This window comes from Apodemus sylvaticus, chromosome 7 (genome assembly GCF_947179515.1).
Source record: "Apodemus sylvaticus chromosome 7, mApoSyl1.1, whole genome shotgun sequence".
NCBI classification, from domain to species: domain Eukaryota; kingdom Metazoa; phylum Chordata; class Mammalia; order Rodentia; family Muridae; genus Apodemus; species Apodemus sylvaticus.
Genome location: NC_067478.1, coordinates 131116138 through 131135555, shown reverse-complemented (window position 1 = coordinate 131135555; position 19418 = coordinate 131116138). Strand labels below are relative to the sequence as shown.

General features: G+C 38.6%; 1 protein-coding gene across 1 annotated transcript in view; it reads right to left on the bottom strand.

Annotated features, from left to right (window-relative positions):
• Nucleotides 1-18230, bottom strand: part of LOC127689862 (glutamate receptor 4) — a 105886-nt gene extending 87656 nt beyond the window's left edge. The window contains exons 1-3 of the mRNA XM_052189418.1: nt 18227-18230; nt 17605-17819; nt 3026-3079 (exon numbers count right to left, since the gene is read on the bottom strand). Coding sequence (XP_052045378.1) covers nt 3026-3079; nt 17605-17819; nt 18227-18230 — 273 coding nt within the window. The remainder of the gene's footprint in view (nt 1-3025; nt 3080-17604; nt 17820-18226) is intronic.
• Between the last annotated feature and the right edge of the window lie 1188 nt (nt 18231-19418).

Sequence of the window (19418 nt, the reverse complement as noted above, 5' to 3'; positions counted from 1 at the left end):
AGATGAGAAAATGCATGTAGGACAGTGCTAAGCTCACTGCAGAGGAGCAAGCACCCTCACAGAGGCAAGGTGGAAGGGGTGGGGGATGATATGAGGGGTCTGTGGAGGGGTAACTGGGAAGGGGGATGCCATTTGATATGTAAGTAAATAAAATGATTAATAAAAAAAGAAGGCAAGATTTTGGTGAGATTTCTTACTTTGTTTCTTGCTTAATACAGGTATCTTATGCTTAGTTGCCTGCCTATTTGAACTTTTGGAGACAGGGTCTCACTTTGAAGCTTAGGCTGGCCCAGAACTTACTGTGAATTTATGGGTCCTGAATTCATGGCAACCCTGCAGGGTCAGCCTATTGAATGTTGGGATTACAGGTGTCACCATCCCTGTCTCTCCATTCATTTTTTTGAAATGAGTATTTTACTAAGTTGTCCAAGTTCACTTTGAAATTTATAGCCAATTGCTATTCTCCTGCATCAAGATTCCAAGTGTTGGGGTTATAGACATGAACCACCATACCTAGTCAGAGGATCAATCATTTTAAAATACCATATTTAAACCCATGGTCTCCAGGTTGTTAACCTTATTTAAATAAATGGTATCCTGGATTTTGACAAAAACCCTATGTTTATGAATTCATAGTTTATTTTCCCACATATTTGTGTATATTTAGCCTTATTCTCCTTTTGTTAAATATATATTTTATATTATATCTACTGCTTTGATTTTCAAATGGTGACTAAGTCATTTGGCTAAAATAAATCTGGAATATATATGTATGTAGCAAGCTGTTAATATATGTTGCCAGCTTTAATGACAGGTTAAGTGATAGTCTCTTGTTAATTGTCAATCATAGTTCAATAATTATAATTTTTAAAAGTTATATCAGAAAGTGTGTTCTAATATTCTAAATGCAATAGATGTTTGTTTGTTTGTTTGTTTGTTTGTTTTGGTTTTTTTGAGACAAGGTTTTTCTGTGTAGCCATGGCTGTCCTGGAACTCACTCTGTAAACCAGGCTGGCCTCAAACTCAGAAATCTGCCTGCCTCTGCCTCCCAAGTGCTGGGATTACAGGCGTGAACCACCACACCCGGCTAGATGTTTATTTTTTGACTTTGAGGACTGTATAAGTGCTCAACTCATCTATTGGTCCAATCATTATTTTCAAAAATTCCTTGATAGGCCTATATGCAAAACCTCCTTTCTCAATCTGGGCAACTTTTGTTTCTTTTTTGCCTAATTCCTCTTGCCAAGACCTGTTTTAAAATGTTCAGTAAAATTAGTATGATAGATAAGATTTCTATTCTTTTTTTTTTTAAAGACAGTCTCTTTAGCTTAGCCTGATCTTGACTTTGTTGTATAGCCCAGGTGAGCTACATCTCTAGTTCCCTATCTTATCTTTAATTTCTGTGAAATCACTCTTTAACAATGTTGTGATGTTAATAAAAATGTTTATTTAAATTCTGACCAAATTTTGTGTTTTGTGATTTTGGGAATCTTGCATTAATAGTTATTAAGAAGTGGTTTTTGTACTGGCTAAAAGAACAGAGACTAGTTATCTTATATGCATGCTTGAATGCCAAGAGAATCCATATTAATATTGATTGTATTATTAACACAGCTGGGTGCATGTCACTGATCTTTTCATGATAAAAGCTTAATATTTCTAGTGAGTGCTTTTGCATCTAGGAAACAAATGCTTTTCCATTTCATATGTTGATACTTTAGTGTAAACATGCTGCCACCCACTCAGGCTATTTAAGGATGGCTCTGAGATCAACTACTGGGCCATAAATATCATTTCTTTCCACTATACATTGTCTTATTTATTCTAGCTCGCAACGTAAACTACCAACTTTATGCTAGTCTCTAATGCATTGATTTTCTTCACTGATTATATTGTTTAGAAAGAATAGCTATAAGAACTGCCACCTGAAGTAATTAATTAGAGACTTATTATATAATGTCAACAAGAATAGTGATACTTCTGATCATAGCCTTTTATGAAACATTTAGAAAAAACAAAATATATTTGCTCTAATATTTATATTTTTATAAATAGATAACACTATTTGTAAACTGGTTCTTCTAACTAGCTATTAGAAGAAATAGAAAAGATGAGCTGAATTTACTGATATTTCTATAATAATATATTGTATTGAAACATTTTACTCTATTCAAGAAACACAGTATAATAATTTTTATAATCTATTGTTCTATTATACTGTCTCACTTCTATGCGGCAATCCAGTTCATTGCACTGGACCTCTTTCTATGGACATGTGATGGCATGTCCTTAACATGCAGCTGGACCTTCTAAACATGAGATGGCATACTCAACATCAGAAATGTGACAGGACTGAGGCTCTTCTCTACCCTTTACCTGCTTTCCTGCTTCAAGAATAAGATTCTCATCAAAGAAATATGTGACAGGAAATGATAGAAAAGCCATTGAAGTATCATTGCCTTCCCTAGGATAAGTCATAGTGGGGTACAAGGTCTAAGATGAAACGTCTATAATAAAATTTAATAAAAAACCAGTCTGTTTTCCCAAGCTGGTTGGTTAACAGGAAGCACTCAGTAAACCTTGTTAGATATTCTACAAAGACTTGTCTGGATCCTTCAAGCAGTACATTCCATGTTGTTTATTATTCATCTTTAGGTGAGTTGAAAGGCTGATGTCGTTTAAAAGTTATTAATCCCATTCAAAATATTTGTGTAATTAGCCATTATGTCTTGCTTTGTTACAACTAGGGAATATATTTATTTATATACTAGGATTTATTATTTAGGCAGACAAAAAGGCAGTATTTAATTTGACAGGTGATATAATGATAAAGAAAACATAATAATTATTAAAATTCTCCATGGCAAATCCACTATAAATTTTCAAAATATGCAAGTTATTTTAATAACATAACCTGAAGTATAGTAAATAATGCAGTTTGACCATTGATTAGAGCATTATTTTAAGACACAATCCTGGATACTTTATCAATTCTTAGCAAAAATAGAAAAATAAGATTTCTTACCAAATTTGCGATGATATAATGGTAGCCTTTGACATGCTTCCCAACACTCACAATCTATGAATACAAGGAATGAGAGAAAATCAATTTAACTTTCCTGAAACATTACATGAACTTAGAGGGGAAAGAGATAGTCACAGCATAAGAGGAGTCAGAGGGGAGGGAATGGGAAGATAGATTTGATCAAACAAGATTCTAGTCATTCATGTAGTTCTTAATAAATGAAAAAATTAACTAAGGATAGTGAGGTAAATCACTGGTTAAAGGTGGTTGCTGCCAAGCCTGATGAACTGAGCTTGATCCCCAGAACATACTTTGTGGAAGGAGTGAATGAGTACTACAAGTTTTCCTATAACCTCCATATATCCACCATGCATATGCAAAACAAATTAAAAATTAATTAACTACTGCAGAATAATTTCCTATAGAAAACATCATCATTTGACTTATACAAATGGAATATTATAATGAGAATTCATAAATCACATAAAAATACACTGTTAAAATAAAACTATTATTTTACATCATTCATACTTTCTTAATTAAAAATGGGTCTTGCTACCCCTTTGGAAAAAAACAGAATATTATACTTTCCTCAGAGAGATCAATAGTGGAATAAACCAACTGTTTATATGTGTGTGTGTGTATGTGTGTGTGTGTGTGTGTGTGTGTATTTCTCAAGAGAGTACATTGACATAGGAATAAAATAATTTTGGTTCAAAGAAATTATTCTTCAGTAAACATAAATATCAGCTAGATAAAATAGAACAAAAGATTGTCAATGAATGCTATTTGTTGATTATGTATGGATTGACATGCAGAGGATACTTCTAGGTCTCCTCATCAGATGGAAACAAAGTTCAAATAACCACAGTGGAAATTATGTGGAAGATGAAATAAACCTAAGTAGTAGAAAGGCAATGGTTTCAGGGTCTTGTGACTCAGAACCTTCTAAGATGTGATGATCATATCCGCACTCTATCCAGCATCCCCAATGCTTTATATGAGAGCTTCAACTTTTTCTGCCTGGAGCCTTTTCACTTGAAGAATTTTCTTATATCCCTTCTTATGGAAGCATGTTTGCTGTTAATAAATTAACACCAGCCACTGGTGGCATGGTTCAAACTTTCTGACTTTGAGGACTGACTTTCAATTTTGAAAAAAAGTTCAGGCAATCCTTTAAAATGCCTACCCCAAATATAGTGTGCATTTGTATGTATCCGTTTTTATAATTATTTCTCAGATTCTAGATTTTCAAATCACTGTGTTTTTATTAAATCAAAAATTTAATCTGCTTGAAGAAGGTTGTTCTAACTCCTAGGAGAGATGACTCCATTAACATACTAAACCCAGACCAAGACAAAGCACACTCAATGAATGCCCTGGAGAGTTAGCACAGCATATTTTTCTACTCCATTTTCTTTTCTTGACAGTATTCTTGTTTTATATAGGATCTGAATCGGACCTGTTATTTAGTCTGATCATAAAGTTCCTTTTTCTGGGTGAGCATTGAATTCCATATAAGCTCATCCCATCTGTTACCTACCTATATCATAGTCACCTTTTTTTCTTACCCATAGAAGATTTTTTTGTTCATTATTAGGTATAAATTTATGATATTTTCCATATAATTTGTACACTTTAAACTCTATTCTGCATACCTAGCTTATAATTATCCATTAAATCAACATTCTTTGAGAATCTTGTCACAAAGGTGAAGAAAAACAATAAACTGTCAGAAATATAAAGAAAAATCAATGAGGAGATGTCCCAGTTTGCTTTCTATTTCTTCAATAAAGAATATAATCAAAAGCAAGTTTTGGGACAAAGGGTTTATTTGGTTTAGAGGTTACAGTGAATCATCAAGAAAGCCAAGACAGGACTAAGGTAGGAAACTTAAGACAGGAATTAAAGGAGAGGAAGGGTGCTGATTACAGGTGTGCTTTCCATGGCCTGCTCATTCTGCGTTTTTATATGATTCAGGGTCTTCTTCCCAGGGATGGCACCATCCCCAGGGGCCTGTGTGCTCCCCATTAGTCAAGAAAATGCCCTACAGATTTGTCTACAGGGCAATTTAATGAGTCATTTTTTAGTTGAGGTTCCCTCTTCACAGATAACTATATCATGTGAACAAAAACCTAACCAGCACAGGAGACATTTACTGACTTGTTTTATTGGGTGTCATTGAGTGACTGAACATGAACCAGGTAAGGCAAGATTATTTAATATTCTGGACATTTCAGGAAGATCTAATGCTACAGGCATTGATAGGGAATACTTGGTAACAGACACTTGAGGAAATGTAAACTGAGTTTGAACATATTTCTGTCATTTGTCCTCAGCTAGCTCTGCTGCCAGTTAACAACCAAGTCTGTATTTCTTTTAGCTTATTATTTTGTCCTTTTCTGGGGTTATCAAAACTTCTTTGCACTTTCTATAAGACCCAGGCCTACCCTACTTTTGCATTCTTATATAGTCAGCTTGTGATTTTCATGTTATTTCAGTCAAACTGTTTGCCAATTAAAAAATCCATTTAAGGTATATAATCTAGTCTTACAGCACATGGAACTTCTAGAAACTTGGTCCTGATCAGTTATAGCAAATCAGTTAATTCTAGATTATTAGCAAAGCACTACAATCAGTTAAAGCTTGTCTTTGTCTCTTTAAACATCAATGTCTCATCAAACCATGGGAAACAAAGGGACAAAATACTGGAAGAAAGATTCTGTAGAGTGTGACAAGCATTGGTGCCTGGAGACAGAGAAACTTGGAAAGCATATATCTGAAGAGACCTGCTGAAAGAGGCTAGAGAAACCAGAGCTTTTGCTGAGCCAACTTCTTTACTGTGACAAAGCCATACCACAGATTGCACAGAGGATTCTTCATCTCGTCTCTACTCAAGGGGGCCATAGTTTAAGGTCAGATTTTGGTTCATCACCAAGAATGTATCCAAGACAGGAATTTTTTTGTGAAAAATATACAGTGCATATTCCAAATAACAGTGAATAGTGCTCTATGTAAAGCATCTTTATAACTTTCTTACTTTAAAATATTTAAGGGTTGTTTTGAATGGACAATATCAGAATTAGGGTTTTATCAAAGTATAGAATATTTTATGCTTATAAATAAGTGTGAATGATTTTGCTTCTACCTTTTGACCTATGTTCTCCTGTTTTTTTTAAGGGAATTATTTATGTCTTTCTTGAAGTCCTCTATGAGCATCATGAAATACGATTTTAAATCCAAGTCTTGTTTTTCCAGTGTGTTGGGAAAACCGGGACTTGCTGTGGTGGGAGAACTGGGTTCTGATGTTGCCAAGTAGCCTTTGTTTCTGTTGGTAGGGTTCTTGCACTTGCTTTTTGTCATCTGGTTATCTCTGGTGTTAGTTGGTCTTTTTGTCTCTGGCTGGAGCTTGTCCCTCCTGTGGGCCTGTAAGCCTGTGTCTGTACTCCTGGGAGACCAAGTCTCTTCTGGCAAGGTCTGTGCTCACAAGGCCATGGAGCCGCCTTGTTCCCTGGTGCAAATGGTGGCCAGAAGTGAAATATTTCTTATTAAATTTTATTTAGAGGAAGCAGTTTTTTTTTTTTTAAATCATCTCAGTTCAGTTTACTGTATGTAAAGTGAGGAGGAGAAAAACTAAGCTTTGAGGAGATAATTAAGTTATGCATCTTAAAAACAAAATCACACACACAACAGCAACAAAACATAGCTGTTAGACATTTTATAACTCTCTCTAAGAGATTAAAAGCACATCTGTGTTTTATAATTTTACAGTCTTGTCTGTCTGATCCCCTGTCACAGGTGGGTGTCCTGATCAAAGGGTTTTGTGAACTGGAGAAATGCAAACTTCTAACTGCAGGACATCTAGGTTTCCATATTGTTGGGCAATGTTTGCCAGGGAAGTGTGGACATCTCAGGATACTTTGATGAGAGTTATTTGTAAAAAAAAAAAATTTAAACAAATTAAAAGGTGCCTGGCTCCCCTGTGAGGCCAGAAGAGATGTCAGATCCCTGAACCTGGAGAGTTGTGAGACATCATGTTGGTTCTGGGAGCTGAACTCTAGCTGCTGCAAGAACAGCCAGTGTTCTCCACAGCCCCGCTGTCTCCCTAGCCCCAGCTGAGCCACTTTTTATTGTATAAATTTTAGTTGAGATCCAATTTCATGGTTTTTGTTTATTTGTTTTTGACTACTAGGTTAAACAAGGAAATGGTATGGGAGTCTACCAGATCAGTGTTTCACTGATATAAGTCTTGTATTCAGGGTTCTAAAATAACAAATGTATGAAAATCACATGAAAGACTCTAGGTATAAACACTTATTCTGATATGAAAACAATTTATCAATTCTAACTTTACGTCTTACACAAGAACAGTTTGTGTTCTTAACTCTGAGCATCTCTCCAGGCTCCTGCAATTTCAAGGTTTAGTTTGTTTGATTTGGTTTTGTTTTTCTGTTTTTTTTTTTTTTTTTTTGTTTTTTGTTTTAAGTATGAATCAACTTGCACTTTAAATTTAGAAGAGCAAACACTGTATATTATTTGATTGGAGCTGGCTCAAGCAAATAAATTCAATTTAGTGTTTTATATTCCTAGTGCCATGTGTGGCATAATATGTTACATAAACATATTATTTTCCTGTTGTTTCAGTCAGAATGGGAATTGATTAAAACTAATTTTTTTTTTACATATTTGTTCTTTCTAAAAGACAAGACTACAGCAAACTTAAAACTCTTTGACTTCCGCTTAAAATTCTAGAATGAGGTCATTGTGAAGAAATAGAATAGATCCAAAGGTCTCTCTGCCAGTTCATCATGGTCAGACAGCATATATGACTGGAGCCAGAAGTGACAGACAAAGCAGCTTAACTGAGCTGAGTTTGTACTTTATTCTTGTGAAAGGAGTTATGACTGGATAAGCTTGGCTGCTGGGTAGATTCTGTCTCAGAGATGTATGTCAAACTAGATTACAAGGACTCAAGCCATAGGCATCCTCAAGCTGAGGCTTCCTTTACCATTTTCCTGTTTATGTTTTGAAATGTTTCAAGGAATCTATAGCTAACTGATGTTTTAAACAGCAAATACATTTCAAAGAATGAATCAGCTCAAGAATTATTTGGGAAACAAGTACAAAAGAGAAATTTCTCCATACAACACCATCACCCATAAATGTATTTTAAAATGACAATGTATGACCTATTTACATTAGACTTTTTCAAACTGATACAAATTAAAATGTCAAAGAAGCAATTATAGAGAGCAAGCAAAATGTGCTGTTTTTTCTAGAAATTTCAGAGCACACTTTGAATTTTCATTATGTGAACTTTCTGAGAGAGAGAGATAACTTCTTCTACTTTTAAATTTTTATCCAAACAATCTTTATTGATTTCTTAAGCATACCTCATTAATATATTCAGTGTTACATAACAGTATTCAGATACATTTACATAGTGTACTTATTATTAGCTCAGGATATATAAGGTATCCCCAATCATGATCATTCTTATATGTTTGTGAGAAGGACACTCAAAATCATCTCCATGGAGTGGGGCACATGGACTGAGAGAGGAGAATAGAAGAATTCAAGGGATAAGAAGGGAGAAATGATAAAAATGGGGAAAATTGGGAAGGATGGGTGGAGGAACATCAGTCAAGAAGAGGAGGAAGGGAAGAAGAATAAATTATATTAAGATTTGAAAAAGTCTTAAGGAATTATTTTATATTTAACTTGTTATTTGTTTCTATATGTATATATACACACATGCATAAACACAAAAATATGCAAATGCGCACATATCTGTTATATATTCATATATCTTTTATATATGAAGCTATTGAAGATGTCAGCCTAGAAACTTTGGAAAATTCCACCAGACCCCTCCCCTTCTGAAAGAGAAAGGTCATAAAGAACATAGGCACCTCCCCTTCTGAAAGGGAAGGTGTTGGGGTTTTGTCTAAGCTCCACCACACTTACCTGGCAATAGCCAGGTATGCCCCGCCCCAGAGATCTAGCCCACTATAAGAGGGGCTACTTGCCCCTCCTCTCCCTCTTTGCTCTCTGCTCTCCCACATACTCTCACCTCTCTGCCCCTTGGGCTCTTCCTCCCTCCACGTGGTCATGGCCGGCCTCCACTCCACTTCTCTACTCTCTACTCTCTACTCTCTACTCTCTCTCTCTCTCTCTCTCTCTCTCTCTCTCTCTCTCTCTCTCTTTCTCTTTCTTTCTCTCTCTCTCCCTCTTTCTCTCTCTGCCTTTCTCTACCACTAACTCCCATCCCCTACTCTGAATAAACTCTATTCTATACCATGCCTGTGTGTGTGTGTGGTCCCTCAGGGAGAAGAGGTGCCTGGACAGGGGCCTGCCTGGGCACCCCCTTCCCCACACCACCATGCCACACTCCCTTGACCCCCATCCTCTCCTTTTTAAGCCCCACATTGGTGCCTACCTCATTTCCTAACAACCATTTAGTTTAGAAGTCACACTCTTCTGCCAATCACATTATGCCTAATGGCAGTTGCCCTGAGGACTATATAAAGGCTTGCTATATAGGTTGTGGGTGGTCATTCTCTCCCCATGTGTAGGGTGACCCCAGCATGCTGGATTAAGTAAAATTCCTCTTGCTTTTGCTTTTTCCTGTCACGATGTTGTTCACTCAGGGGTATCCAGTAAGTTAAGGCTTGCCAGAATCTTACATTTGGTGCATTGGCCAGGAATCTGACCTCCTGTGGGGACACAGGAGAGGTGAATTGGGGGTCTTGAGCAAGTACCACTGTGTTTTTGTTTTTGTTTTTGTTTTTGTTTTTTTGCCTGTCTCACTGTTTGTCAAAGTCTGAGTCTACAAGCCTGTCTGAACTTTTGGTTTGTTTGCAAGCATCTGGAAGTCTGGGAGAGCCTACAGTGTCTGGTGCAGTTGAGCATGGGTTGGTACAGTCAGGTGCAACAGTAACAGTGGGAGCTGAATATGGGCTGGGGACCCTGGTTTGTTTCAGCGTGGCTGGAACCACCGAACAACTCTGTTCTGCACTGATGGAAGGAATGAACTGTCTGTAAGTAGACCCATGGAAGGGACAAACTGTGTGTTAATTGTCTTTCTCTGTGTCCTTGGACTGAACACTCGCCCATGGCAGGGGCGATCTGCATGTGTTTGTATCTCGTTCTGTGTTCTTGGACTTAGATGAATGATATTTTTTGGACATTGGACAGACTGAAAGACAAATTAGTAACTCTCTGCTTCTTGAAATTACCAATCATTGGAGTAGGATGACCACCCATCAGGACTTTCGACTTGCGGGTGGTCAAAGCAATAGAGGGGAGAGTCTTTAGGTCAGGATCCCTCAGGTACCCGACCAAGTACCTTATATAGTTACCTAGAAGAATCTAGTGGAAGACCCTCCCTTCCCCCTCATAGCTAAAGCCTTTCTTTCCCAAGACCCACCTCACAGGTTCTGGCCTTCAGGAAGTAGGAAGCTCAAGAGAAAAGATTCAGACCTGAGAAGTCCATCCCCCAAGATCCTTCAACAGCAGACCTGTTGCTCCAAGACCCTCCTTATCTGTCCATATAGCCCTACTCTTGCTCCCATGACCCTGTCAATGCTGGTACTGACTCTGGGCAGAAGTGGTGGGATACCTGAGAGCCACCTCCCCTGATACCATGGTGGCTCTCTTACTGAAGGCATATGGGCCTCCAGAAAAGGGCAATCAGGCTATATAATATTGACCCTTCTATTTGGCCAACTTGTATAACTGGAAGGCCCAATCTCCATCCCCTTTTTTCCTCAAGGGGTAAGTTAATCTCTTTGAGCCTGTTTTATTTATAATGCAAAAATCCAGAAAGAATGCTCCTTCAGACACAGGGGCACCATTGATTGACCAGGTTGTCATGGACAGTGGGCTTTCCCAGACTAGACTTGACTAGTGACATTAATTGGGGAAAATGTAAGGGACACCTGAAGGTCCACTACCAGGCTCCATTGGTAGATCTCACTGGGGCCACATGACGACCCACAAATTTGACCAAGGCACATGAGGTTAAGCAGGGACCAAATGAGTCTCCCACAGTCTTTCTAGAGTGACTCATAGAGGCATCCCACTGATATACACACTATGATCCCAACAGCAAGGAAGATAAAACTATTGTGGCAATGGCTTTTATGGAGTAGTCCAGTAGAGATATCAGGAAAAAGCTTCAGAGGCTTGAAAGATAGGCTAGCAGTTGAGGGATTTAGTGCAGGTTGATGAGAAAGTCTACCATTACAAGGAAACAGAGGAAGAGGGGGAAAAAACAGGAGAGAGAGAGAGAGAGAGAGAGAGAGAGAGAGAGAGAGAGAGAGAGAGAGAGAGAGAGAAGTGACAGGGAAGAAATCTACAGAGAGTTCTGGCTACAGTAGTTAGAGAAAGCAGAGAATAAAGACTCTAACCAAAAAGAGACAGAAAACTCCCTGGAAAGGACCATTGTGCACCCTGGAAGGAGAGAGGACACTGGGACCAAGAGTGCCCAAACAAATGGTAGCTGGGACCAGGAAGTCCCAGACCTTGGGAAAAGCACCCCTAATCAGCAAAGGTGTTAGCCCTGGGCAAAGACAGTGACTAGGGAAGACAAGGTTCAGAGCCCCTTCCGGAACCCAGGGTAACTCTGATAGTAGAGGGGATACCCACTCACTTCTTTCCTCAACACTCGGTCCTCCAAGCTTATGGACCAACTTCGAAGAAAAGATCTTGGGTCCAAGAAGCCACTGGCACTAAAATACATGCATGGATTACCCGAAGATAAGTGGAATTAGGGATGGGATGGGTATCCCATTCATTTAGGGTCGCCCCAGACTTTCCCTACTCACTGTTGGGGAAAGACATACTCTCCAAAATGTGGGCCCAGATACACTTCCTGCCTGATGGGCTGCAGGTAGCTGGCCCAAAAGGTGAGACCTCTGCTATTGAACTCTGCTGAAAGCCAGGGCTACCTGGTTTACAGATGGGAACAGTTTTCTCCATGAAGGTCAGAGACAAGCAGGTGCTGCTGTGGTTGACAGCACAAATGTCATCTGAGTAGAATTTCTACCCCCTGGCAAGTTGACTGGGAAACTGGAGCTAATTGCTCTCAGCAAAGCCTTGGAACTTGGGATAGTAGGTATGCCTTTGCCACAGCCCACATCTACAGGGATATATAACAAGAAAGAGGACTGTTCACATCAGAGGAAACAAATAGGAAATCTTGAACATCTTAGATGCTCTAATGAAGCTCACAACTGGGAGTATTATTCACTGCCTAGGACATCAGAAGGGAAGAGACTCAGTGGCTGAGGCAATAACCAGACTGATCAAGTGGCTCAAGTAGTGGCTTTGCAGGATCCTATGCAGGTAAAGGACCTGCAAAAAACACCTGCTGGGAAATGGGACTGGACAAAAGAATGACTTCACTTAAAATACATGAAAAAAGAAAGGACCCAGATTGCTAGTCAGCCTATTAACTAATAGCTGAACTCTGCTGAAATAACCAAGAGAAGGAAGGACAGAAGGGAGAACTATATACCCCAGAAAGTAAGCAAAAGATTTATTAGGCCAAATGCACAGATAGACTCATTTAGGGGATAAAAATCTTGTCCAAGCAGTTAAGGAACCTAAAGTATATATAATAGACCCCGGGTTCTGGGATAGAGAGAGAGTAGAACAATGCAAGGCATGCCAGCAAGTAAATGTCAGCAAACAGTAAACAGGGCCAAAGACCTATAGGAGAACATCCCAGAGTATATCGAAAAGTCGATTTTACAGAAATTAAGCCAGGAAAATCTGGTTACAAATATCTTCTAGCGTTTGTAGATACTTTCTCAGGATGGGTTGAGGCTCTCCCTACCAAGCAGGAAACAGCTACTGTAAAAACTAAGAAAATATTAAAAGAAATTTTCCAGAGGTTCAGAGTGCCTGAGGTAATTAGATCAGACAACAGTCCTGCATTTGTCTCTTAAGATAAGTCAGGGATTGGCAGAGACATTGAGTACTATTTGGAAGCTCCATTAGGAGTACCATTCCCAGAGCTCAGGGCAGGTAGAGAAAATGAACAGAACCCTATGAGAAACCTTAACTAAATTGATCTTGGAGACTGGCTCAGGCTGGGTGGTACCCCTCCCCTTGGCCCTGTTCTGAGCCCTACCATTTTAACCTGACCCCTTTTGAGATCCTGTTTGGTACTCCAACTCCCTTGATGTTCACTGGGCCCTCTCAGGAGGTATCCCACAACATGAGATTTGGCCCAAATTGTCTGCCTCAAATGATCCAGGGATGCCAGAGACCCCTCACCATTTCCAGACTGGTAGCTGGATCTATGTAAGGAGGCTTCAGGACAGTCACCCTTCCTGGCATAGCTAGCCACTCCCATAGGCCTCAAGGAAGACGGTATTGTGGCATGGGTGCACGCTTACCATGTGAATCCTGCAGAAGCCCTGCTCCCTAGAGACTTTCACCGGACAGTACAGAAGATGGACATTCTGTTCAAGCTCAAGATCATTTGACCTTGATCATGGCTGTCTGGTGGTACCTTTAGATTTTGGTTCCTTGCCCCATCCTATGTGCCCATCCACCAATCCTATTACAGCACTCACTGTCTCCCTTCTGTTGGGGCTGGGGGTGGCCGGGGAAGCCACCAGGACATTTGCTTTGGTCTTACAAGGGGAAAATTATAATAGTCTGATGGCAGCCATTGATTTAGATGTAGAGAGAATAGAAACTTTCATCAATCACCTTCAAGAATCACTGACTTCATAATCAGAACTAGTACTTCAGAATAGGAGGGTTATGTGCTGCCTTAGCTGAGGAGTGTTGCTTTTATATAGACCATTCTGGGGTTGTTTAAGAGTCAATGGCCAATGTGATGGAAGAGCTAGCCTCGTGGAAGAAAGAGATAGATAGATAGATAGATAGATAGATAGATAGATAGATAGATAGATAGATAGAAACAGAAACAGTCAGGGCAGGTTGAGTCTTGGGTTAACTTCTTCCCTTGGTTAACAACCCTCATATCCACCTTGTTAGAACCTCTACTTGTTCTCTAGCTATAGTTGTTTTTTGACCCCTACATTTTGTACTGCTTGGTCACTGTTGTTAAAGAACACATAGGTAAGTACAGCTAATCATCTTAAAGCAAAGATACAAAGAACTAGATACAGAAGACCAGGGGTATGAATATCAGAATACCAGCAATAGCTTTAGGAATGAAGCATGTACAGAGAGAATGAAAAGGGGAGAATGAAGAGCTCAGCTTACAAACTTTGGAAAATTCCACCAGACCCCTCCCCTCCTAAAAGAGAAAGGTCATAAAGAACATAGGTACTACAAGCCCTTTGGAAGGGAAGGGCTGATTAAGTTCCTCAGACCACAGGGAGGTCCCTGTGTAGAGGAGGCTCGGAGATAATCTATGACCATTGGCCACCTACCTCATTCCCTAATTACCAATCAGTTTAAAAGTCACACCGTTCTGCCAATCACATTGTGCCTAATGGTAGCTGCTCTTAAGACTGTATAAAGGCTTTCCGGATGGGCTGCACATGGTCATTCTCTCTCCATGTGCAGGGTCACTCCAGCATGCTGGATTAAATAAAATTCCTCTTGCTTTTGCATCTATTCACATTTCCACTGTTCACTCAGGGATCTCCTGTAAGTTAAGGATTGCCAGAGCCTTATACTATATCATTTGTGAAAAATATATTTTCCTCATGAACCATAGACCATCTAATAAAAATCCTAGAAGTAGCCATAAGTTCAAGAGACTCCTAAACAATATAGCCTGTTGTTATATACTAGCCATTTCAAAAACATACAATATAATCAACTTCAGTCACCCTTCTGTGTGATGGAAAGCTAGCCTTCACACCTCTGGTTTGGGAGTGAGTTTTGTACTCATTATCAAATACACCCTAGTCTCTCCCTTCTACTTTTCCTATTCAATCTCTGGTGAGTATTCTTTAAATAATGGTTTGGTTTAGTTTAGTCTATGAAATGTCTTCTGTTCTTTGCTTAATTAATGAATATGGATTTTTGTTGAAATGTGAACCATTCCATATACTCTTGGAAGCATTTGTATTAGTTCTTCTGAAAAAATAGAATCAAGAGTGAAATGTAGAGCTGGAGATGTAGCTCATCGACAGAGAGCCTGTCAAACACACCCACGGAGGGCCTGGGTTCAACCTGAAGTACCACAAAACACATAATCAAACTAACAAATGTTACAGTTGACTCTTTTTGGAGCTATGGAATAAAGATAAGAAATAATCATGTTCCTAATCAGACACATCTTACAGGAGGAAGGAACCATTATTATACAACCAAGAAGGCATTATTTCCTTACAGCACAATGGGGTTTGTTATACTTTATGAGATATCTACTTGAGTTAAAGGACCCTATTTACAATGCCATGTAGGTAACCCTAATAGTAAAGAAGTTAGGTATAGTTTACCAAAAAAAATGGGCATTGTAGACATTCAAGTTTTTAATTTCTTTACAATGTTAACAGAAAAACAGGGGAGAAGAAGGAGAAGAAAAAGGAGAAGTTGAAGGAAGAGGAGGAGGAGAAGAAGAAAGAAAAAAAGAGGAGGAGAAGAAGGAAGAGGAGCAGAAAAGGCCATCCCTTCACAGTCATGTAAGGCTTAGAGTTTACCACAGAAACCAGGTATGGCAAGTTTCTTCTCAGAAACAAGTAAACCTCTCAAAGTTTGCTTTAAGGAGCAATTTATCTCCAAAGTCTAGGTCTTTAGAGTACAGGAGCTAAGTGAAGGCTCTAGGTGACATCCTCTGACAGGAATTTGGCAATCTTAGCAGTTGTTTGGGTGCTCTGCAGGGGACTCATCCTGAGTGATTTACATAACTACTCAGGTTAAGCAAAGTCTCCCTAAAGAAGGTTGGTTGTGGAAGGGAGAGAGAAGAATTTGAGTAGGAGTCACTGCTCTGAATATGAAAGGAGAGGTTTCTTCTTTCAAGGCTCCTTGTGAAGTTCATTTACCTGGGTTGCTACAGTGGAGTGATCTGTGTACACTTAGCATTCACAGTTTACCAAAGTAGCATAGATTCTGCTTTTAGTGAATTATTATTATTATTATTATTATTATTATTATTATATTTTATAACAGGATAATAAGAGGTAGATAATTTGCTAATAGCTCTTATAGTAAAATTCTGTTTCATATCTTAAAAATGCAAAATTAATATTATGATAAACTTTTACAAATTCTAATATATAGTGATACTCAATACAGAACTTGTAGGGATTATGGTAGAATCCAGATATATTTTAGATACTAAAATAGGTGTTGTAAATAAACTCCAAACTGATAGGATTTCTATTCAAAATCCAACTGTATAACTCTGCAGTTAAACTCTACCTAACTGATGAACTCTGAATTAGGTTTATCCACTATATTATGATTAAGTATAAACAAATCTCCTAAGAACCACCAGATGGCACCCAGGCACTGTGATTTGGGTGGAAGACATTCTAAAGACTATCATTGTGCTCAGGTCAAAGGAATAAATGCAATCTATAACTGCATAGTGTTTTCCCACCACTTAACAGAATGGAAAATCTAAGTTTTATCTTTTCCTACCCTCTTTAAGTGAACAGTTATTTATTGAAATTGAAATGTTTATTTAAAGAGTCTCCCTTCTAAAGAAAAGTTGAAAATTCATGTTTATGGGTGACAAGTAGCATTTATTTAACACATCTGGTAGAAACATAGCATATCACAGAATGTTCTTGTTGGGGTTCTGTCTAAGCTCCACCCCGCACCTACCTGGCAATAGCCAGGTATGTCCCGCCCCAGAGATCTGGCCCACTATAAGAGGGGTTACTTGCTCCTCCTCTCTCTCTTTGCTCTCTGATCTCCCATATTCTTACCTCTCTGCCCCTGGGGCTCTTCCCCCCTCCACATGGCCTGGCCTCCACTCCACTCTCTCTATTCTCTCTCTCTCTCTCTCTCTCTCTCTCTCTCTCTCTCTCTCTCTCTCTCTCTCTCTCTCACTCTCTCTCTCTCTCTTTCTACCTCTCTCTACCACTAACTCCCATCCCCTACTTTGAATAAACTCTATTCTATACTCTGTCTGTGTGTGTGTGGTCCCTCAGGGGCAGAGGTGCCCAGGCAAGGGCCCGCCTGGACACCTTCCCCCACACCCCCTAGCCACACTCACCTAATCCCCTATACTCTCCCCCTTTTAAGCCCTTTCAGTTCTACCTAATCATCACTTATTTCATTGTTTGCTAGTTATGTTGATAATTTTCATGCAACTAATTCTTGGAGACATAAAAAGGCCCTTTCAAATTCTCTAATACTTTCATGGCAATAATCTTCAAGATTCATATTAATGAAGGCTCAGAACATCTGGTGACTAAGCAAATGCTCTTCTACTGCTAACATCTTTACAGGATGGAAAAGCTGTATTCCTATCTTCAACTGTAGCTAAGGACTAAATGACCTTTGACAGTAAAGAGCTGTCATTTCTTTTCCCTGGAAAGAAATAAAGGAAAATTCCTGTTTCTCATATTCTGACCTGGAAAATAATATGGAGACAGATCTGGAATAGGTCAACATTTTTATCCAACACATACCTTAGCAATAAGATGAAGCCCAGAACTTACTTGTTCTAAAATGTTTTGAAGCCTTTCTATCTCACAATCTATTACAAATTTCTTCTCTTGTCTTCTGTCAAGCTCTTCTAGCAGTTGCCTGTAGCTGACATCGTTAAAATTTTCCACACATATTGCACTGACATGCCATCCATTCTGTCCTGCTTTTTCCATTATAGCTTGAAGTATTGAGTACCCTGTTAGAGAGAAAAAAGTTAATAAAATTATGCTTTTAATATATGCAGAGACATCCCTTTAGACTTTTGTAGAGACTGGATCCATATCAATATTTCTCATATTTAAAACACTCACAGAATATCAATTTCATGATTCCTTTTGTTATTTTACATTCTAGAAAGAATTTGTCTTGAACAAAGGTTTCAATTTTTTGATTGAACAGGGCACAAACAACAGTTTTGGTTTAACTATGGAAGAAAACAAAACACCCATTACTATGGTATTAATTGATGATGTAATGGAGGAACTTGAGAAAGGACCCAAGGAGTTGAAGGGGTTTGCAGTGCCATAGGAGGAACAACAATATGAGCCATCCAATACTCCAAGGGACAAGACCATCAACCAAAGAGTACACATGGAGAGTTACCCATGGTACCGGACCCAGAGGCAGCAGAGGATGACCTTGTTGAACATCAAAGGGAGGAGAGGCCCTTGGTCCTGGAAAGGTTCATGTTGCAGTGTAGTAGAATACCAGGACAGAGAAGTGGGAGAGGGTTCATTGGGGAATAAGGGGGGGGGGGAAGATGGCTTATGGTATTTTTGAGGGTGGGAGGGGAACCAGGAAAGGGGACAACATTTGAAATTTAAATAAAGAATATCTCTAAGAAAGGGGAAAAATTGATAATGTATTATTGTCAGAGTTTCATTTGATGATTTAGGCAAATCTATACAGTGATAGCATTATTTATTATGTTTTATTTGTCCTGGCATATGGAGTGTTTAAACTTGGTATGTGGTGAATCATCAACTTAGATTAATAAACTCTTAGAGGAGATGGACATTCAAATGTATGTGATCAAACTTTTTGAAGCACAATAGGAAATGCATGTGTATTACTACCAGTTAAGAGGCTGAAAGAGGAGCTCAAGGTCAGCTTCAGCTGCATAAGAAAGAAGTTTATGGCCAGGCTGGGCTACACAAGATCTTGTCCCCAAAACTCCACACGAACAAAATAAAATTATTTCTGGGCAGGAGGAAGAAGTGACTCAACAAGTAAAGGCAGTTGCCACCAAAGCTTGGTGTACTGAGTTCAGTTTCCAGTTTACATGGTGGAAAAATAGAATGGAGTACTCCAAATTGTCCTGTGACATTCACAGCATGCTGGGACATATACACACATGAAGCAAGTAAACAAGGAAATAATTCAGTGTAAAGTGCAACTGCAGAAGCCCTGACAAATCACAAGATGTTGGCAGATAAAGTGCTGGTTAGTTGAAAATAAAACTTCTTGGGAAAGGCTGTGGTCTCTGCCTGTTCTTCACTAAATCTCCTCACAAGTAGAGAGTTCAGCTTCATACTCTGTTCACATCTGCTTCCTGAGACCTCAGCTATAGCTTGAGTTATAGCTTGAGAGAAAAAGAGGGAAAGATTCTCTGAATGTATAAGATATCACTTAGACAAAAAATTGGTTAGGATCAGAGCCATCATTTTTTTTAACTTTATAGCTTGGCATATAAATAAATATAAATATAAAAATAAAAATATAAATATAAATATATAAATATAAATATAAATAATACAAATAAAAATATAAATAATATAATTATAAAAATACTCTG